This window comes from Haliaeetus albicilla, chromosome 7, assembly GCF_947461875.1.
Source record: "Haliaeetus albicilla chromosome 7, bHalAlb1.1, whole genome shotgun sequence".
Classification (NCBI taxonomy): Eukaryota; Metazoa; Chordata; class Aves; order Accipitriformes; family Accipitridae; genus Haliaeetus; species Haliaeetus albicilla.
In genome coordinates this window covers 26,208,269-26,230,835 of record NC_091489.1, presented here as the reverse complement: position 1 = coordinate 26,230,835, position 22,567 = coordinate 26,208,269, and the positions used below count along the sequence as shown (strand labels likewise).

The window sequence follows — 22,567 nt, the reverse complement described above, 5'->3', positions numbered from 1 at the left end:
GACTCAGGCAGGTGTCCTCCTTCAGCCCTTCCTCCTGCTGCTTCCCCATCTCCCTCACTTTCCTCCTTTGGCTGTGCTGAGCTGCTCACGTCCCTGCTGTAAATCTACAAACTGCCAGGCAGGCTCGACTGGCAGCTCGGGGCACGCTGCCATGTGGCTGCTCCCCTGAAGGAAGGAGGAAGAGGAAGGGAAAGTGATGGCCCTGGTGTCATACTGCTGGCATGGTTCAGCATGCAGGCACAGGAGCTGGTGCCATGGCAGGCAGCAGCGGCCTCCAAAACAGTATGAGGCCCCTATGGCCAACAGGGCTGGGCTGGGATGTCTGCTCAGACGGATCCATGCAGGAGGCTAGCATCCATGCCTAGCCCTAGCCACAGCAGAAGCTGCCCGGCCATGCGTTCAGGCCAAGTCTGGTTTACATCTGGGCTTTGGGGATTACAGCAATCTGGGGAAGCGCAGCATCCTCTTTCCCTGCTCACGTCAAACCTCATGAAGCAGAAATGATTCTGCTGCCCAGTGACACTCCCTGTGCCCTTACCAAGGACCAGGCAGAGTGTGGTCCTCAAAACACTCAGCTTTTTTTTCCTCATTTTGCACAATAGTTTACAAAGATCCACCAAGAAGAAAATCAGGATCATTAGATATGCAGGGGAGGACTAGGAAGAAAGAGAAGCAGCCACCCATAAAAAATGTGCCCCTTTTTAACTTCACACCTCTACTAGGAAAGTATCCAATTATTTCTTAAATGACCCCAACATTTTTTGCCTCAGCCTCCTTGCCTGGTTAGCCATTTCACTTATTTATTATTCTCTGCATGAAATAATACTTTCTGACATCTGTTCCCAGTTTGTTTCTCTTTAATTTCCATTTATAGCACATTTTCCTATTCTCTGATCATGTTAAAATAAAACAATAAGTATGTCTGACACGGTGCAAGTTACTTAAGATCATGATCCTTCCCCGACCTCGATTTTTTTTTTTAAACATGCTCTAAAACACAGAAAAACATTTTAATGAACTTTGATGAAAAAGCAAGTGGAAAGCTCAGAGAATCGGCAACCACTTGGCATTTCACACCCGCGCTGGCAGCCAGTTACCCAGGGACCAACGTGAGGATCAGTTGGTGGTTACAGTCCAGTTCCACTCTGACAAGTATCAGCTGGAGGCAGATGGGGAAAGTGAGGAGCTGTGGGCTGCACAGTCCCTCCACGAGATGGAGGGGAGAACCAGGTGACTGTAAGAGATGAGGTGGCAGTGAGACAGGCATGGGAAAGGACATGTTAATTCCCAATGCAGTGATACAAACTGGCTTTAGTGATATGTTCCCTTCTAACCAGACAGATGGGAAAAGGTGCCCATCCCTTGCTCTGAAGAGAGAGTTTGCTTCCAAGCACAACCTGGCAACTCCACAAGCAATAACTTCACAAGGAGAAGCAATGAGGAGTACTTCAGTTATGGCACAAGAACATTTTATGTTGTCATCTCTACCTTGGTACAAGCCCTCAATATAATTTTAGCTCAGGAGGAGGTTGCTTATGAAGCTAAAATAAAATGGAAAGAATCAATGTAGCCTCCACGAAATGTGTGTGCATACCTTCCGGTTAAGTAACAAAGCAAAACAGCGAGCCGGTGTCACCTCCAGCTGGTCCGTCACCATTTTATGGACTAGCAGGCAGTTCTCCAGTAGGGACCATCATGTTCCATACAAGTGGTAGCCTGCTCAGAAAGAGTCCCTCCAGGTCCTCCTGCACTGATAAGCCGGTAAGTGTGGTTATACATCCTGCCATGACAAGGCCGACAAGGTTGCACCCTGACCGGAAACATCTGAAACTGAAAACACTTCTGCTCAGTCCTCTTTCGCTGGAAGCGTAGTGGTTGCTTTACACTTTGGCATTATGGCAGAGAGATGTGGGTGCCCGTGACAGCCAAGAGCCACAGCAGCCTGGGCAGATCAGATCGTGGTGCCCTCCATGTACCTTATCAGCCTCTGGAAGCTTTCTTCACAGAGCTATTTTATCAATAGGGTTTTGACCTGCCAAGTTGCCAAGGGCATTTTCCTTTTACCCAAATCCCAAGCTGAACCCACTAGAAACCCTGGGTTTAACCTGGGGCTTTTTGAGGTCAAAACAAACACCATGACAAACAGGACTGAGAGCAGCCAAGTTAAACTGTGCTCTGACAAAGCACTGGCCTCTCAAACACACCGTGCAGCTTGGTGCCAGGGCTGAACCACTACAGCTTGAGAGCGGGAAGGCTGATGAGGGTAGGCAGTCTTCAGGGAGGCAGGTCAGAAGTGGCTTTGAAGGCTTGCCAGCAGGTTGCTGGATCAGGCACTCAGCACATACAGGAGGGCTGCTGATCCTTTTGGGAAACCAGCACCTCCCACTGCCCAAGAGATGCTCCCCCTGATTGTCCCCTGGCTCCCCATGGCATCAGGTAGGTGTGACTGAACGGGCCAGCAAGGTTGGCCACCTCACACCCATGGGAACCATTTAATCCTCAGTAGCATAGAGGCTCACAATTACAGCAATGTATGTTTGTGTCTCTGCTCCCTAAACTTGCTGCACTTCATCTAATCTCCCAGGCTTTAAGCTCTAAGCAGGCAGAGTTCATGCAGGTGGATTCGTCCTACATAGCCCATGGTTTGGAAGGATAAACATGAGCCCCCCCTTAGTCTGCCTGTTTCTTCTGCTCATTTCTCCCCTGCCACAACTGGCCAATTTACCCTTGCTGTTGATCCAGCCCAGTATTTAGAGGATCTGGAAGACTCAAAAATTGATTGAGGGGAAAAAGAGAAAAGCTACACTACACTTGAAGGCCTGATTACACAAAACTTTATGCAAACAATGCTGCCGCTGGCTTGGAAAACAGGCCTGGAGGAGGGGATGGAGAAAGCTTCACAGTGTGACTTAGCCTATACTTGGTTGTGAATGCATTGTGCAGTTATAATTGGGATTTAACAATCATTCCCTATTTCATGTGCAGAAACAGGAATTAAGAGAAAGTACTGAGGGTCATTCATTTTCTGAGTTGCAATCTCTTTATTTGGTTAAGTGGTCTGAGTCAACAAAGTCATGCTCTCCTCTATTTCCGAGAGTTTCTTCAGCATCTGGCTCACCTTGGCCTCATCAAACTCCAGACAGAGAAACTCCGATTCCTACAAAACAAAATTGCAAGAAGAATAGTTGAGAAAAATAATGGTTTTTCAGGCATACAGTGGAGGAAGGATAGCGAGTTCTGGTTTCCTGACAATTTGTGTCCCATGTCTCCTTTTTTCCTGGTACCACTTAAATAACATCAGTAGACCCAGAGACTGGCTCCACACCTACCGAGCGAGAGCAGTACATGCCAGCTGGCCAGCCAGTGGCTGCCAAAGAGGACATAGGAAGGCTGGGCTCTGCCCACCCCTCCTTTCAATATAGGCATCAGTTTGGGTCTCTACTTAGCTGCAGACTTTTGCAAAACTTGTAGAAATTTAATTATGTCTGAGACTTCCACTTTTCTTTCCAGTCTGGTGATCCCCAAAGCTGTCGCTGCAGATGCTGGGAACTGCAAAGCAGTTGGAGCCGCCGCACAAAGCTCATCACATACGAAAACCAGATTTCATACAGAGGAAAACAAGAATCCAAAACACAGTCTTGTACAGGACATTGCAGTCTGGAAATTCAGAAGAGTTTTATGTTCCCTTACACATGGGCTCTAGTGTCAATATAAACTTAGAAGCAAGTTAAGAAGCAGCACTGATTTGCTCTGAAAAGTCCTGTCACATCTTAAAAAGTAGTTATTCTCTTACAAGATGGATATTGGGATATAGTAAAAGGATCTTGTCAAAGGCCCAGAAAATAAAGAATATATATATATACACACAAAAATAAAGAATATATATAAATATATATATAAAGGTCAAATGATAGGGAACTCATTAATAAACACCAATGTGAAAAGGCCTCCTGAGATCTCCAGTCCATTAGCCTTACCTACTGGTATGCCTATAGTTACAAACTATTTCCTATAGTGAGTCTGGCAGAAGAAACATTTGAGATTGCCAGGAGCATGACTGTGTACTGAAAGTCATTCCAGGTGAAGCACCATCAGTCATAGAGAAACAAATTGAAAATATTTGGAGATGGAAGTGCAGCCAGTATGGAGGGAGGTTTCCTTATGAGTCATTGGAATAGTTTCAGCAATCGGAATCACTGTATATCCACTGAATTTCTATATGTAACTGTGGTGCTTATAAAAGCAGAAGGGCATCTCCAGGTCTCGTGTGTTTTCTACCAGACTAAAATTTCTATCATTATTTCAAAATACCTTTTTTCCATACAATTAGCATCTACCCAAACCACTGCAACATCATCCTTTACATTTATGGAATTAGTAGTTCATACACAAGGATAAAATCATTGGACAAATTAAACCCATCAACTTTTACTAACCACATTTCAGGACTGTTACAAGCGATTTCCCCCAGGCATCAGGGGCAGTTTTACCTTTTACCCTCTCTTGTACTCCCAAGGATTCATGTATTGTTTCATTTTTTGTAAGAACCAAACCAGCAAGTGAGATATGAACCAAAATGTTGACAGAAGAAGCAAGGGGATCATTTTGTGTGCAATTATCACAAAAGGCACTGCCAGAAGAATGCTATTGGGAAAGAAATGAGGTGCCAGAAGTCAGTGATCAGGAAGCCGAGCATGTGGAAGTCCATGAAGAATTTGTGCCAGGGCTTCTGCCCGGACATCAGTCACACAGGGAACTACCACAGTTCAAGGCAGAAATCAAAATGGTGATTTAAACCTTAAAACTTGAAACTTTCCAAGAAGGAAGACCTCATACAATGAGAGCAGCATGCACTTTAAGCTTTTTTTTTGTCTTCAAATATCACTGCCTCTCCCCTAATGCTGGTACTCAGGTGCTGGTAAGGAACTTACGGTAGCTACACTGGATGAGTCAGTCTTCATGAAACATTTAACATCTCATCTGCTAACGACCAAATCAGCCAACAGACCAAGGTGCAGAGATCAAGTTATATATTTAGCATGTGGATGCTTCTGATTAGAAAAGGTTTTGTAGAATTAAGGAGAATTTTGATTGAATGATGAATCAGTAAAGTTCAGTAATGGTCATGTAACTAAATATATACCATGCAGACTATAGAGATGACTATCAGGAAAGGCCTCTGCCTGAGCAAGCAATTACGCTCATAAACAACATCCTATTAGAAACTATTACTGTAGGTTGTGGAGTTTTTTTAAATTAATCGTACACCTCTATAATATTACTTAGTACATTCCAAAACAGCACAAAAGTAGCATTAAATATTAGGGATCAATAACAACACAGATATGAAATCTAGGACTTGGAAGCAAGTGCCCTCTTGCACCGTTTTTCTTGTCCTTGGCAACGGTTATTGACACGTCTCATGGAAAATACCTTGTATAAAATATCTCTGCAAGCATAATTACAGCAGAGCATAATTACAGCTGGTCACTGTGCAGAAAGAAAATGTTTGGTGAGGATTTTGACAGCTTAGCTCCATTTGACAGTGGGCTTTATTATATTTTCCTGTCTGATTAAGAGTGCACTGAAAAAAATCCAGGTTGGATCTGCCTGAAGAAGATGTGTTTGCAGGAGATTGCATGACAAAGCCTGAGCAAAACCCTGAAATATCTCTCTATACATTCCTTGATTAGGAAGCACTGAAAAAGTAAAATCTCAAGCAATCCATTAGTTAAGGCCTGAGACTTTGTGAGGCATTGGACTGAAACCAGATCACAGACTCTTGCTGGAGTAAACCATTCTCCACTGAAATGAGCAGAAACAGGCAGTGTTAGCCCAACTGGTGCAACTGCTGCAAATTGGGACTGCAAAGCCAATGCCTCTTCAGCTCCCCCAGCTAAATCCCCCCAGCTTTAGCATCCTTGTTTTCCTAGACCTTACTGGGAAAAAGTTTTGAGCTCACTTTCACAGAAGCACTACTGCAGAAGCAGCTTTTCTCACCAACTTAAAATCATCCCCTTATCTGTAACACATTACAAAGTCTTGTTTCATGGGCAACATCTGAAAACGGGTCTTCTCTCTATAACTTCATCTCTCTTTCCTCAACGCGTGTGCCATGGCCAGGGGCTGATTTCTGTCTTGACCTTTTAGGGAAGGGAATGAGTGGCGGCACTAGGCTAAGCAGCCCTGGGTCATAGTTCTTGACAGGACGGACTCCAAGGCCAAACTCTTAGTTGACTTCTGTGGCTTTCCAGCCATGACTGCAGGCCAAGTCATGTGAGCCCATCGACAGACTTCCCCAGGCCAGGGTCTGCCCATGCAGCCTTTAAGCTCTGCATAAGATGATTTTATGGCTTAATCACATGGTAAGTGTGAGCAGACAGGAGAAGACCGAAGCTCCCAGCTCTGGTGGAGATGTTTTTGCACAAGCCTAAGGCATAAGGAGGCTTTTTCTCTTCCTCTTCAGGTTTTGTCAATTAAAAGGAATGTAAATTGAGCAAAAGGACACTCTAGGATTACAGTAAGTCTCTTCGTGCCATTTTATAGAAGTGTAAGTGTACTCATAAAGCATAGTCTTACCTGTAAAGCAGCTAAAACTTTCCTATGTGGATTGGACGGTATCTAAATAGTTATCACACTCTCAGGTGGACCAACCTAAAATGTGACCAAGAGGGCTGTAAATCAGGCTGCTCAGAACTGGGCTTTAGTTTTATTTAATGCTTCATTAGTTTATATCCTCCGTAAAGTTCCAAAGGAGAAGAAAAAAAAAAAAAGAAGATGGAGCTGTGAAATTAAAACTTCTCATCGCTCCCCTAAGTTGTCCTTCAGGAGCAGGACAAATTTGGTGTCTCTGCTCCCTTCTCAGCAAGAAACAAGGCATCCCTTTTGATACTTCCTACTGTTATAGAAATTTTCAGCCCACTTGGATCTCTTGCAGTTAAGCAAACCCAAAATGGAATGAGTCGTTCATTAAAAATAAACCCAGAAGCTAACAAACACTCACTTATCAGAAGCCACCAAACATGCAATGATGGCACTGTGCGCCCCTTCACTGGACGGGGACCTGCTGTGGTAAATGTTTCATACCAGAAGTGTGAGTAGCAGTACCTTGAAGCCCTAAAGCATGGCACGCTTGCCTACTAGACTGAAATCTGGCCTTCAGCTGAGCCCTTCACAGAGACGGATGTGATCGTTGGAAAAAGGCACAAGTGGGGTTGTTAGAGCACATGCGTGTGCAATGGAAACGGCATGTGCATCCCCACCTTCAGGTTGGAAAGCCAAGCTCAATGCTCTCAGAAAGGTGTCGGAATGGACATCCAAGTCCTACGACCGTGTTGGTTTTCTCCCCACATGCTTTCCCACCCCTCCTCTCATTTCCCTCCTGAGCCTGGGCTATAAAAAGGAGCTGCAAAACAAACATCCAAGAACCACAAACTCCCCCCTGCCCCCAGCCGTGAATTAGGTCTTCTAGGTTTTTTTCTTTTTCGGGAACAAGAGAGTGCTGCAAAAATATTTATATGAAAGACAAAAAGAAGCACAACTTTCTGTATCTCAGCAACTGCACTTAAAAAACCATGTATTTTTAGAAAACGAATCCTCACACATTCAAACTTAAAAAAACCCTGTCGTTCTCTATTGCTTCAGTTTCACCAGCTACTTGAAATGGTTCCCACCAACTTTGATACATCCAGTATTTTTAAGTTCTAGCCACTATACTGGAAAAACAAAAATAAACCCCTCTGAATTCACATATCTTTTTATTTGTATTAATTTCCACTTGATTCAGAGACCTCCTAAAACACTCAGAATTCAGGGAGCTTGGTCACTGCCAGGACTGCAACATAAGTTGGTGGTAAATTTGATTTGGATCCCAGAGTGTCTTGACTAAGGCTCGTTCCACAGGCCAGGGTGGTGGCTTGGGGCATCTCCCTACACAGAAGTTAGGAAGTCAGCTCTGTTAGCAAATGGTGGTCATGAGGGAGATGCTGGTACGGGTGCAATCAGTGGGGTGCCATGCCTCGTGCTCACTGGCCCAAGACAGAGGAGGTTCCTACGTGCAAATATTTGCCTACCCAGGTGGAAACACCTCAGACAAAGCTTTGAGAGAGGTAAGGAGAACACCCTGCCAAGGGGTAGGAAACAAAAATTGCTCAGCAACTGAACAAAGATGCCAAGGTGTTGACGACAGCCACAACCCAGGCGGGTTCAGAGAACCCAGAGGTTCAGGGACTTTCTTCCATTAAGTCAGAGAAGTGCTGCCAAGCAGAGAGCTGGCTAGCTACCAGGAGAGCAGGTCTCCATGGTTCAGCAGAGGTGTCACGTGCAAGGGGAGAAGGAGCCAATTCCACCTTCACACAGGGAGTGCTCTGTGGCATTCAAGGAACTGAGACAGAGAGAAATGCAGGGTTTGTCCAGTTAGATACTACCTCACATTAAAAGCAGGTATATTTTAAAACTCTACGCAAACAGAATACAGGTGATGCTGTGTGCCCATCCTCATCTCTGTGGATTTCAGACATGCCAGGAGTGAGCACAGGGTCCACATCCCATGGGAGCAAGCCCACTGACAGCTCCTTCAGTTGGGGTCCCAGAGGCCACTGGGCTATGGGTGCCACTGCCAAGATGGGCCCTCGGGAAAACTGCTTCAGATCATGTGGAAGTGGAAGAGCAGAGATGCCATGAACTGGGACCCACGGACCTTGTCCTGAGTGATCGGGAGGCAAAAAGAAACCTTAGTGACATCCCATGACGGGCAGCCACCAGCCAACGCACCAGGCCCATGCATAAAAGCCTTCTTAACTTGATGTGGTGCTTGTAAGATCATTGTAAAGGCTCTTTGTAAAGGAATTATCCAATCTTGAGTTACCAGGAAAGCAAACTCTTTAGATAGTGAAAAAGCATCAGCTTCTGATGCCTGTGTGCAAACACAGCCAGCCAGCCAGCCAGGTACAGACAGGGACTTCTGTACCCATGCAGCTGCCTCCTGGAGCAATGGGAGTATTGTGGGTTTTTAGGTCTTATCTTTCTGGTACAGGCAACGCAGTCATTTGCTCCACAGAGGTTGAGATTCAATGTAATTTCATTGCTCTGGAAGATATTTTATTCTCCTGGCTTAGGTTTTGCCTTAGAGTAGGATGTTTTAAAGATTTAGCTGTCCCTTGCATAAGTAAAAACCGAATCTACAACGTCACCAGAAACCCAACTTGCCTTCAGACATCCTGGTAGCTTTCACTGTGATTACGAACCCACATTAATTTTCAGCCTTCCCAATTTTTTTGGTCAACAAAGACACTAAGTGATTTTGGAAAGGACTAGCTGATAAAATAGTTTTACATCTGCAGTTATGCATTTGCTTGCTAGCAAGGAAACCTTGTTATCCTTATTAACAGGTTTTGATACTGCAGTAAGCAAAGTGCTTTATGGAGGGTTTCTTCTTAATTAAAAGAACTGCAGAAGCCAGAATTTCAATAAAAGTTATTAACAAAAGTAGTAGAGTTCAGAAGTGTTGCCCTTTTTTTTTTGGTCTGAAGCCCAACCATTCAGTGATACATGATTAAAATAAAATGGAACTTATTTCTCCACTTCTTAGTTAGGTGTGTGAGAGGGTAAATAAAAGAAATATCTAGCATAACATTTCCTATAAAAATGAATTTTGCTGCTTCTTAACAACTTCTGAGTTCCTCACGGCTAAGCAATAACTAATAATTTTTTTACTACTCCATGTCACTTTTCCTTCCAGATCACTGAATATTCTGCAGCCAAGCAAATCTCCTACCTCCTCTGTTAACTAGGAAAAACCCCAGGTATATATTACATAAGTAACTAAGTGCATCACTGGCAAACAAAGGCTCTGGAGTCATGACTGTCCAACCTTTCAGTATCTTATGTTAGCTCGGATAGTAAAACCAGCAGGGAATACCTCCAAAACGATACAATATTCTACAGTAACATGCCAGGAGACAACCACGTGCAGCTGCCCCGGTCTCCTCTGCAGAAAAGGTGGTGGGCCAGGAGTCATCTGCAGATTGCATCTGGCTGACATGCCGCAAGTCAACCCACGCTGATCTGCAGTAGGATGTGTGCAGCAGCGCGGCGGGGGCCTGGGAGAAGATAAGGTGCCCCCCTCAAGCCCAGGGGGGTTTCACCGCTCCTCTGTGGACGCTGCCGACTCGCCAGCAAGCGCACTCAGCTGCGGGCAACCTCTTGCTGCAAAATCAGGTGCCAGGCATCTTGCTCAGACAGGCTTATTCTTTGTAGCAGGAAAAAGTACTGAAATGTATAGAAGGACAACCTGCCTTTGGAGGATTCCAGGCATACTTACTTGTCTGAATAATATATGTTTTATATTCAGAAGAAATGCAAGGATATATAAAGCCACATACGTTACAAGCTAACCATTTTCTTTCAAACAGAATTATCTTTGTAAACACATATCTAAAAAACACTTTTGACTTTTATTCTAAGCACTCTAAAGAAATTGTGGGCTTTGCTTACATCAAAGCAGCAGGGTCAGGGTTAAATCAGTGATGTATTAACACCAGATGAGTATCTTACAATTCACAATACAAGCAAATTAGGTTGCAAACAGAAAAGCCAGAGGGGGGTAAATCAAACAATCCCGGAGAAAGCTGCTGCGCATAGTGCGGTACCAGGAGCCGGTCACTAACACACCACACAAGCCTGAATTTGCGTTCAGCTTGCATCATACAGGAGCGAGCATGACAGCAAACATGCATGGGAATTCAAAGCACACTCATCTTCTCCAGCAACACCTACATGCAGAAACAAATGCCACTTTGTTTCCAAGGTATTAATTAAACAGAAAAGACAACCAATTTCAGAGTAAATCCATAGCCTACCATTTTTTTTCTCCCCACTTTTGTAAACAAGTATTAAGACATTGGTTATCTGGAGTAAAAGGAAATGTATGCATGGACTTAGATATAAGGTGCTTCAGCAGCATGAGTTAGAATTACCAAAAACTCTACTGGTTTATCTGAAAACATCAACTCTCCTGCGTCCTCCAGATTTGCTGATTCCATTCAAATACTATTTTAGCGGAACACTTGCAGGGACTACCCAGGTCACAAGTATAATAGTATTTCAACAGGAAAATAATGGCCAACTACCTTATCAGCTCCCATTTTATACCCTGCTACCCTTATAGAGAGGTACTGATGCTCCCTTCGGGTCTGCTTTTCTCCTTGCTGGCTCAGCACCAGAGCAGGTTTTGCCTGTGTCAGTACGATTCAGCTTCCCTTTCTCACAACCAAGAGTTGCACATTCTCAGTTATCCCTTTTTTTATTGCTTAATCACTAAACAGTTATAATTCTAGTTGAAAAGAAAGTGTCTGGAAATAGCCAGTGAGGAAACCTAGAGAACTGGCAGGGGGTAGCACAGACCTGACAGTAATAACGGCACCTTAACTTTGCAAGTAAAAAAAAATAGAAACCAGTCAAAGTCCTTTAGACCTTTTTTTACACAGTGCTCCATCAGGGTCACTTGGCAAGTTTCTAAGTCAATAGATGTAAAGTACAAGGTGGCTTTGGTCATTCCTCGACACATCAGTACTGCTGGGAGCAGGGGGAGCAGAGGTGGCTCTAAAGCAGCAACAGCAAGCTGCCTGCCGAGGCCACTGGCTCCAGGGTTAAAAGGAAGCCGGCAAACAGCCCCAGTCGTGCCAGCTACCCGGCCACTGCCAGGAGGTATTAATAGCACGCTCCATGTTAGAGTTATTTCTCTAACACGGACAGAAACAATAAGATATTACCTTCAGGGTTTAGCTGGACCTGCTTAGAGGCCTGCATGATAAAGAAATGCAAATGTTAATTAAAAAAAAAGAAAAACAAAGAAAAAAAAGGAAAAAGAAAAAAATTCCAAACACCCTCCCCCATCCCAAAACAGACAAGAGAAAAGAAATTTTTAAAAATTCCAACATAACCTGAAATTCAAACTGGAAATTAGACACTTTTTAAAACAGTGCAAGGATGCATTTTCCTTGGAAAAGGCATATCTAAAAGTCATTTTTGCAATGATGCCACCAAGCTCTATTGCAGAAGCCTCCCTTCATCATAGACTACTCTTACTTACTCATTACTGTGGGAATTTGCTTTTGTACTGTCTGATGGCAGAAAATAAATACACCGTGATAAATAAACCCTGATAAACTCACCTCAGCATTACTATTACTATTACTTGCTTCCAAGCCTTTCTTTGGAGGGCCTCTCCTCAGCACCTGGTGCACACAATTCAAATGTGACTCATCAGGGCTGCCTGGTTAAGAGGTATTGGGTTTTGTTCTGCTACATGTGCTTTATGTGCAATGCTGCCCCAGATCCCTCTTCCACACAAACGTCTGTGGTAGCTGCTGCTGGAATGTCAAAATACACAACGAGCAACACTTAAATCTTCTTGTCGACCACGAGGGTAGAAGAACCCTCCCTGCACTGCGCGCTTCCTGGCTGCCCCAGGTTTGCTTCTCCCAGGAATACCTGCTCATGCTTTTCCTAGCAGGACTGAGGGGAGACTGAGACAGAAATGACCTGTGTAATTCATGCTAAAAAAAATAGTAAAAGATAATGTGTAAGTTACCATGACAATGTTCTCGAAAGTAGGAAAAGATGACCTAAAAAGAAGAAAAAGACTGGATTTGAGCTTATTTTTTCTTCTTCAAAAATCAGGGTAATACCACATTGAACTCGGTGATTCATGCTAAGGGGAAATATTTCATGTCAGATGTTTATGAAAGCGATTTATTTTTGCAGCTTAGATTCTCAGATTAGGAACACCTGATAAATGGTAAAGAGCAAAAAAAAACCCCAAAACCCTGGGCCGCCAGAAACCAGTGCAGGGCAATAAAAGTATAAGATGCTGCACCGAATCTTCTATCACATTGCATCAATCATGATCCCACTGCAAACTTCAGAAGTTATTTTTAGATTCATTAATATTCTGCAAGATACACTGGGGCATAAGATAATGACAGCAAAGTCTAGATAATTCCAGAAAAATTGGAATGGATGGCAATCCATTGATTTCATATGACCACGCTTCTGACAATACTAAATTCATTATTTTGAATTCAATTCAGAGATATTTTTGCAACAAACCTATAATCATGGCCTTCAAAAACTCTAAGGTAAAGTGCAATTCATTTCCATAATACTATATAAAATAAAGCACGAATATCTGTAACTGAAAGTGCCTTCTCCATTATTTTGGTATTACATGAACCAAGAATCTATTAAGCAAACGATTATTACATCCCCATAGAAAAAAAAAGTTAACCCGCTTGCGGATTTTTTAATACTTTTAATGTAACATCAAGCCTGTAATATCACAGATTAAATAGATAAAGGATTGTAGAAATTGGAATAATTCCAGGAGCATAAGACTAGGTCTTTGATACTGCACAGCAAATGTAATGTCATTGCTTTTATGTTATCAGCGTACTGAAAAATAGTCTACCTAGTATTTTATAAGTTACATGAAAAATATGTATTTATGGATGCAGAGATGCACATGCTTTAACCTGCTGGTCTTTGTGTCTTTTGGAAGCACAGGTTTCTTTTCAGGAAGTGTTACAGGAAAACCCCAAACCATATTTTAATCAGTATAATTAATTAGAATGAAATGCACACTGTAGTTCTTATACGTTTCACATCAAAGAATTAACAAGAATAACAAAGAATAAAGAATTAACAAGAAAAAAAGACAGCTTAACACTTTTATGCAAGCTTTATATAGTTTCTCTATGGCTATCCTGTTTACAAACTGGTAATATTAACCTGCATTGCTTTCTGTAAGCCTTCCAACTTCCTCTCTTTTTGATTTTTTAAAAATATCAGTTTGATTTGTACCCGTTTCCTTTTTTTGAACTGCTTTAACCTTATGTATTCCCCATATCCTGCCCAGAGAGCAGCATCCTGCCCTGTCTGCTCTCGCTACACAAACTCTGTATTACAGGGGTTAGTTATCCACGCTGCCGCTTAAAAATATTATACCACAATGCCTAAATACAGAGGCTGACAATGAAAGGGTGGATGTCTAACATGGGTAATTACCCTGCGTTTGTGATTAGTGATCTCCTATTTCTTTTCATTATTGAAAGAGTGCTCAGTCATAACCGCTGTGTTCCAGATGCTGCTGGGACACTGCTCATTCATTATGGATGTTGATTAGCCCAAACCCTCAGCTGCTTTGGAGAAAACACTGTGAATGTCTCTCCTACAAGGGCAAAACACATTCAAATACCCAAATGCTGAGCTATTTCACACGGCAACTTGCTGTGGCCAGAAAGAAAAGGTTATGAAAGCCGCAGTTCTGCTGGTACCAACACAATTCAGAAAAAAAGACCTGTTTATGTTGACAAAGTGCAAATTTCATTCTCATTTATGGATGACTCTTTGCAAGATTGTATCTGTAACTTTTTATGTGGGCTTATCTGATTGTCACTTGCTAAGCTTGCTTACCCGGTTCCTCCAACACCTTTTACAACGTCTTCGAGTAGTTGAGACTCAAGTTACCCCATAAAATGCCTTTCCAAATCTACTGCGGTCACTGGACATCATGGGAGGTTAACAGAATGGAAAATCTTTTATGGCTCTCCCTCCCTGAAAAGCGGCGTATGTTTAAATGTATATAATGTACATAGTATTTTGGCCTCCTGTCTGTTCACAGTTCAAGTCACTAGTTATAAAACTGTGAATTTGATAGGGAATTCCCAGTGATTTCTCCAACCCCATAATCAACCAGCTTCATAAATGTGGAGTGACTGAAATGCATTAACAATAATTGTTCAAAAATAGCCTGGTTTGTCCTCCCGAGACACACATGCCAACATTGAGCACCAATGCTAAGGTTGCAGTCAATCACCCCCATGAAGCTGCATCAGCTTCATTTCAGCACTTGGTAAACAGGCAAAGGGATGCAGAACCTAAAATCCCTCTGGTGTAGCCACAGTTTGAGATAACTACTCCATTTTTCAGAAACCTGCAGTGTTTTTAATAGTGCTCCATACCTTTTCAAGATGGCTCTGACCACCTGTGGTTGTAAGCATATGGCTCTTTGCAGATGTACCCTGCCTCGGGCACCCAGAAAACAGGGAACATCTTGTTGGGAAATGACTCTAAAGTGCTCAGCTGTGACCAGCTTCAACAAGCCTCATGCCAGGGCTCTGTGGACTGAAATAAGCCAGGAGGTTGCATTTCACTGTCTTATGCATGAGGTTGTCTCTTACCTTCTGGCAGTGCCCTGTGTCCTACCCTCAGGTGGCCTGTTCATCAGCCTGAACCCAGAGCTGGGTACCTACAGCAGTGCCCAGAGCATGCAGAGGCCGCATTTCCACTCTGGAACATGCTTGAGTCAGGCAAAATACTCTAGAAGTTGAGCTGCTGGACAAAATCTCTACCAAGGATGCACAAATAAGATTTTCAGAGGCTCCTAAATTTTTTAGGACAATTTTTTTCATAAGGGCACCAAGAGGCACCTTCTTGACCTTGCTGTAAACCTTGAGCTTACTATTTCCAAGGCTTTTTTTCCCCAAAAAGCATTATGGCACTTCCTATATAAAAAGATATTTAAGGAGAAACCCCTAGAACATTCTTCCCTCCTAGTCTTGATCTTGGAGATGGACAAACCAGTTTGGGGAAGGATTCAGCCTGGCATGGGAAATACTGACCATGTAAACTGGTTAAAGCTGAAGGCCACTAAATATAGGATTGGGTAATCCTAACTAAAGACACTGACATCACCTTTGCCTTCTTTAGATAGGAATGGAGGTGCGGCAAGAGAACAAAAAGTCTTACAATCTAACTCCTGGTGCAGGAATGTAAAGACTGTTTTCAGTTGAATTCCAGCACCTTTGAAAGCACAGCTGAGCTCAAAAGTCCTTTCAAACCCTAAAATGACAAGCGTGGGATGTTTAATCTTCAACAGGGGCATTTTTCTCCTGCTGCTTGACCAGCTTGAAGTAAATATGGGTAACACCATGCAAAATAAATCACCTCACCTGCTTAGTCTGCTGACACTTTCTCAGTGACACTTGTATGCAACTCTGGTTAGGTCTTGAGCCCAGTTATTATGTAGAAGGTGTAAACAAGCAGAGATTTAAAATCACCAAGTAAGAAATGCATTTGCTTTCTGACTTCTTTTAACAAACTTTGTTTCCATTAGGCAAGCTTAAAATACCTCTGTGCAGATGGGTTGCAGGGATTTATATCACTTTGTGTGCATATTAGGAAGAAAGACCTGCTCTTCCCCTGTCCTACAGGCATGGCTGTTTCCTCCTTACAACAACAAGAAAGAGGCAATACAAGTCTAGAGAGCCAGGGACTCTTCAAGGTCGAGGCTTATTAAGGGAGAATTTATTTAGGAGTTTGTGGTCAATTTTTGGAAATCACAGAATCATAGAATAGTTTGGGCTGGAAGGGACCTTTACAGGTCATCTAGTCAACTCCCCTGCAATAAGCAGGGACATCTTCAACTGGATCAGGTTGTTCAGAGCCCCATCCAACCTGACCTTGAATATTTCCACGGATGGGGCATCTACCACCTCTCTGGGCAACCCGTGCCAGTGTTTCAACACCCACACAAGAAAAAAATTCTTCCTTATATCTAGTCTGAATCTACCCTCACAGACTGGTCATCACTGGTCTAACCCCCATTTGGGACATGGTACACAACAGCTTTATGTGGAATCATGTTAGTATTGTAACAAACACGGTTAGCAGTCCCCAGTCACCCTAAAAGTGTAAATTAGACTGAAAGTTTCACATTATTTTTCCTCCTTTAGATGAAAGCTTTTGGGGATATTATGCAATTCCAGTGTCTGCCATAGGATGCAACCTTAGGGAAATAGAGCCTGAAGTATTATGTGTAATATTTGTACATATCTTTCTCCATGTGAATGCCCTAGTGCATGCTTACAGATATCTGGCAGGGCTTAAGAGGTTTTAAAAGGAAAAAAAAAATAAAATAGAGTGATACCTGCAAGTTTGCCCAAACTGTACAGAGAAGCATATAAAGACAGCATTAAAAAAAAAAAATTAAAAAAATTACTTTTGTATCACTGTGAAATTTGAATCAACAAATGTATTTAAAAACTAAAGGAAATACACTCAGTTTCTGGCAGGGTATCAGGTTCTCATCTTACTTCTTAATCACATTTTTCTCCAGCTCATCTCAGCTCCCCCACTGCTGGCAGTCCTTCCACTGCCGGTGCTTACAAGGGTACCAGAGACTAGAAAGCTCCATCATCATTTATTCGAACTCTGCTGTGTCAGCTCTTAACTGAGAGACTCTCAGCGGAACCACTGCAAGGTGATGTACTTTCCTCCGAAAGTCCCCTGCAGGGGACTTTAAAGGGTAGATGTCCTTCCTCACTTATGATCATTGCCTTCCTGTGCTGATCTGCATTTTTCTATTTCTATCTTGTTTGACAGCTGTACTTGTTTTCTTGCACCATATTTTGTTTGGTTCGTGTTTTAAGCCTGCTCACAGAGCTGCAATATCAGTCTACAGCTTTCTCTATACATGCTTAATTTCCAAATACCTAGGCTAGTCTCTGTTTTTTCAGTCTTGTAGCACTTAATTGCAGTATGAAATTAGTCTAAGAAAAAGAAAGCCCTTACTGGAAGGATCTTCTGCTTTTACCCTAAATGCAGCTTCTCTAGTGAGAAAATTTATCATACCTGGAATTCATATTCACTACATTTTAACCTCCGTGTTATCTAACATAGGAGCATTCAGCATCGCAAAAAAATTAGAATCAAGCACCATTCAGCATCATAAAAAAAAAACCTTTTCAGAATCAAGTTTCAACTACTTTGTGACATTATTTACCGTTTTCTTAACTGTATTAGAAAGTACTGTACTATAACATCAAACCCTCTGTGCCACTGGGGCATGTTTTTGTTACAGGGTATCACCAAGACTGGAGTTTGCAGACTGAGCATTTAGTTAACTCTTAATGACATAAGGAAATTCCTGTGCTTTTAACTTAACTGTTTATTTCATCAAATCAGTGTCAAACACGTTCCTCTGTTACTGCAATATTTGCTGGCAGGAAAACAGGAATGAGCTGTGTTAAGAAGTACTTTTATAGCAACTACATAGACACAGTTTAAGTAATCTGCATTTAAAAATAATCTCCCAGTCAAAGAATACAGTCAAAACCTGAGCACAGAATACCTGAGCTTTAGGAGGCTGCGTGACTTGGGATCCTGGCATATTCTGGCTGAGAGCACTATAAGCTTGCAGGCTTAATAACTTGGTTAGCATCCCCCAAAACAGATCTCTCTCGCTCCCTCGCAGCTCTTTATAATGTTTAGTTTATCTGTTATATAAAGGATTCAAGTGTCCATTAATGTCCTGTCTAAAAGTATTACACCAAATATAAAAGCTGAGTGGAAATTAATACCCTAAGACAGTTCAAGTGGCCTTATTTTCCATGACAGCAGGCAATGTTGGCTCCTGTTGATGACAATAGCTAGAAAATCTTAGCTTTTTGACTCCCATCTATCTTCAGCCAAGACCATACCTGTTTTGGTCAAAGAAGAGACCAAAGATTAAACTTACTCTGAATCAGCATTTTGGAATAAGATGTGTTTAAAACCTTCTTTTCTGCTCCTTTCTGAACCGTGCATACTTGCCCTGTGATCTAAAAGGCACCTGAATTGCCTGAAACAGAGGAGTAGATGAGGGGAGTACAGGGGATGTTGCTGAAATACTTCAACAGGCAGAGCTGAACAAAAAGTACAATGGTGTTTATTTTGGTTGCTTCAAGTTTCGCAAGTGTTTAGTAAAGGCCATGTAAATCCTCTGCTGGTTTGCATCTCTGAACAGTGACAGGCAGTGCCCTCAAAAAGTCCCACATTCAAAAAGTCCCTATATTCTTGCACCTAAGCTCTTAGGTCAGCACGACCCAGCTGCAGCAAATACGTTTGTGCCCACAAAATGGAATTTTTCATGAAGTAATTTTTCAAGGGCATCTGTTTATGCACATCTATCCCGGCTGTGTTTATAGCATCACAGCAATGCCAGGCATCCATTTGCTCCAGGGTATTTTACCACCTAGAGGGGGAAGAGCCCAAAGCCTGGCAAAACGGATCCTAGCAGGCACACACACCACCAGTAGCATCCCCACCTCCTTACAAAAGCATTAACCCTCTGTCCCTAGTACACTGGTGCATCATGCAAATCCTGAATTACACACGAATATGCCTCTAAATGGAGAGTGAAAAGTTACTCTCATTTGGGCAGAAGGGCTCATCTAAAAATATGAAACCAGTGTACCAAAGGCTTGAGAATATGCCTGCAGTTCAGCATGCATTCAGCTGGGTTTTCCTTCTTAAAATATAGAACAAGACAAAGTGGTCAGGCCAAACACGCTTTTTTTTTTTCTCTCCTGTTTTTACAGCATTTATCTATACCCTTTTCAATGATCTGAAAATAGAATTTATGGGGACAAAAGGGACTACTCAGAGTTACATTGCCACTGCAAACACATATTCTCAGCGGGACCAAAATAACTGTACTTGTTTCTTTTTAATAATTCAAATGTATGAACTTACAAGGGCAAAAAAGCCAAATTGGAAAAAAACTGTTTTATTTAATTTTTTATATTTTTTTCTCATTTCTTTTAGAATGCAGACTGCTGCCTTTCAATTCTTCATGAGAAACCTCCCATGGAAAGGAGGGCAGCCACGTATTCTCAGTCCAGCCTGTTTTACAGCCCCTCCAACACTGTTGCTATTGCTGTTCCAAAGCCTCAGGACAGGCATCACGCTCGGATTTATCAGCAAAACAGCAGCTCTTGCTGAGTGTGGTGCAAAGCCCACTAAAGATAGTGGGAATCTCTGCACCGACTTCAGTGACCTTTGGATCAAATGCAGTAAAATATCAGTGTTATGTGCCAGCAGGGAGACACTGGAGGAATATAGTTCTCTGCTGAAAAAAATGGAGAAGCTACAGATTTGCACACCCCCCCCTTTTTTTTGTAAACACAGGGTATGTCCTTGCTAATATTTGCTGCATGACACGTAAATCTTTTTTTTCCCCAGCCTCTTTCCTTGTGTAAGAGGAAAAGCAAAGGCTCACAATGAAAGCTGAAGCTGTAGGTGCAATCCTGCAAAGAGATTAGCGTGGGAGGACACTTATGCTTGTGCAGAATCCCACTGAAGTCAAGGGGCTGGGGGCTCTGCCCACACAGCTCTCTTTGCCTCAGCTAATATTACAACTTTGTTTTTATTCAAGCCGCAATTTCAAAATTCATCCTGGAACTGAATACAGGCAATAGAATACGAACTTCGCATTATAGTCAATGCACCACACCTGGATTAATCTGTTTAAAAGTCTAATCAGGACAGGCAGGACACCAGTTCCCAACATGATCCCAAAACCAGCCTTGCCATGAAGATTGTTTTAATGCATGGCACTTCATAGTCTTCTTAACAGGCATCATGTTGAACTGTATCTTTTTTTAGAAAGAGAAAAGATGCAAAGAAAAGTTATCTAATTTTGGTTGACCTCTTGTTCTGAATTCAAGGGCAAGTAATACTGAAGTAGAAATCACTTCCATAAATGAATTGCAGAGCAGTCATTTAACAATTAATAAGTGATCTGCTTGGCATATGAAAACTGAATATGAAAGTAAGTATGTGAGAATCAGAGATACCTCTGCACAAAGAAAGGCTGCAGCTTCTCACCTCAAGATATTTAATTAGTTATCTCTTTCTTTTTCTCCCCATGAACAAGGGGAGGAGAGGATGATGAAATATAAAAGAACTTAACCACTTCTCCTGAGGAAAATGGAGATTATGTGAACGGCTCATTTAGCTTTCTGTGTCTCTGAAGCAGAGGAGAAGTCTCTCTTTTTCTTCTCTCCACATCAGCAACCTTTCTTTTTCGGTCTGCATCCACAGTTTGGACATCAGCATTTAGCAGAATGGACACATTTCTCATTGGTAGTAAATCTGTAACACCGTAGCCCTGTTCTCCTGCATCAACAAAATGTAAGATTTGTGACCAGTTCCCCTTGGCAGATGTAAGGTTATAGCTCTTGCTTTAGGACTGCGAGAAACAGGGCATGTTTCACCTCCTCCCCATTCCTCCAATCAAACTAAACTTGTCCTCCTGCGAGACCAACCTAAGCACCCAGGACCTTGCATTATGGATCTCATGCTGGCCTGGCACATCATGGCCATGAGGGTGCAGTGACACCACTGCTTGTCTTCTCACTGCAGCTCTTGAATGGAAGAACCACCAAGTCATGTAGCAGCTCTCAGATAAAAGAAAAATGAATCGTGCTGTGATTTAAGGCAGGGAGATGGAGAGCAGCATTATGAAACTCAAAGCCACCCCTTCCTTCAGGAAGCAGGGAACAGGAGGAGGACGTGCAATACCGAACGCTGTTGCCTGGTTTTAGCTGTCCTAAAGTGGAAGTATAATAAAATTTGTGAGTGGGCCTGTGTCCTTGACATGCATGTGTTTCTTCTCCTTTCAAACATCAAAGCACTATACCTCTTTAACCCTTGCAAGCCTAGGGGTTTGTACCGATGGCTGATCTTTCTGCTGCACTCTTGACCAAAAGATACTAACAAAGCCAGGACTAACTGTGCAATGTAGTAATAAAAATATTTGTTCCTGGTTTAAATATCTTGCTTTTTGATTCCCTTGCTTACTGTCCTACCAAAGGGCTGGGAGGTAGTGGAGATTGTATGGAAAGATTTGGACTATTTTGGGGGCTAGCAGGGCAAAAAGGGGCCTGCATATAGAGGAAAAAAAGGGCAATGAGAACAGGGAATGTCTGCCTACCCTCCCTGCCCGCAGGATTTTCACGTCTCTCCTCACCATGCTAATGTCTATTATATCTTTCTTCAAGGTTAGAAGACAAGAGCTAGCACAGATTTTGCAGCAGCAGTAAATAATTAAATTTTCAGGTTTATTTCCTCTCATTCTTTAAGCTGGCTTTTATCTCGGCGACTGCTGAATGCCAAATGGGGATTTTCACTGACCATCCAACACGTGCACCCCTGGCTTTCCCTTCCTTCACAAGCCTTTACAGCACACATGGAGCTCAGAGAGGTTTACAAAATCCAAATGACTCCTTCCTCGAATCATCATTCCACCTCCCTTCCGGAGATTTAAAAAAAATTCATCTTGGCTATATTAATAAGCAAAGCTGGGTTCAACTCACATTAGCTGTTGTTTGTATCTATCACAAAACCATAGTGATTAATTTCTCAGACCCTGCCGAACTGTTTGCAGGAAGAGTGCAGGACGATGCACTGGCAGTGCTGCAAAGAGAGAGGTGCATTGGCAGGGCTGCGTGGTGAACACCGGCACGGGCTTGCCTGCATTATTCTTGATGCAAAGCCAAAAGTGGTGTTTCATTTTCAGGTGGACTACATTTCCTCATAAATTGAAATCGAAGTTTGATAAATAGCTAAGAAGTTCTAAGAAAAACAAGCACAGTGGCATGCTGGGCTTATTGCATTCATTCTGCTTCACTGTAGGCTGGGTAATGAACCACTGGATGTTATAAAATGTACCTTAATTTCTTTGGAT

General features: G+C 42.5%; 1 protein-coding gene across 6 annotated transcripts in view; it reads right to left on the bottom strand.

Annotated features, from left to right (window-relative positions):
* Positions 1 to 3,017: 3,017 nt before the first annotated feature.
* The window catches only part of COMMD1 (copper metabolism domain containing 1), an 80,944-nt gene continuing 61,394 nt past the window's right edge, over positions 3,018 to 22,567 (bottom strand). For 2 of the 6 annotated variants that reach the window (XM_069787431.1, XM_069787429.1), the window contains one exon: positions 3,018 to 3,157. In XM_069787431.1, coding sequence (XP_069643532.1) covers positions 3,129 to 3,157 — 29 coding nt within the window. In that variant the 3' untranslated portion in view covers positions 3,018 to 3,128. Of the gene's footprint in view, positions 3,158 to 10,859; positions 10,909 to 11,771; positions 11,803 to 12,592; positions 12,627 to 22,567 lie in introns of all 6 variants that reach the window. The other 4 variants (XR_011325434.1, XM_069787428.1, XM_069787433.1 and 1 more) reach the window with 4 other exon arrangements.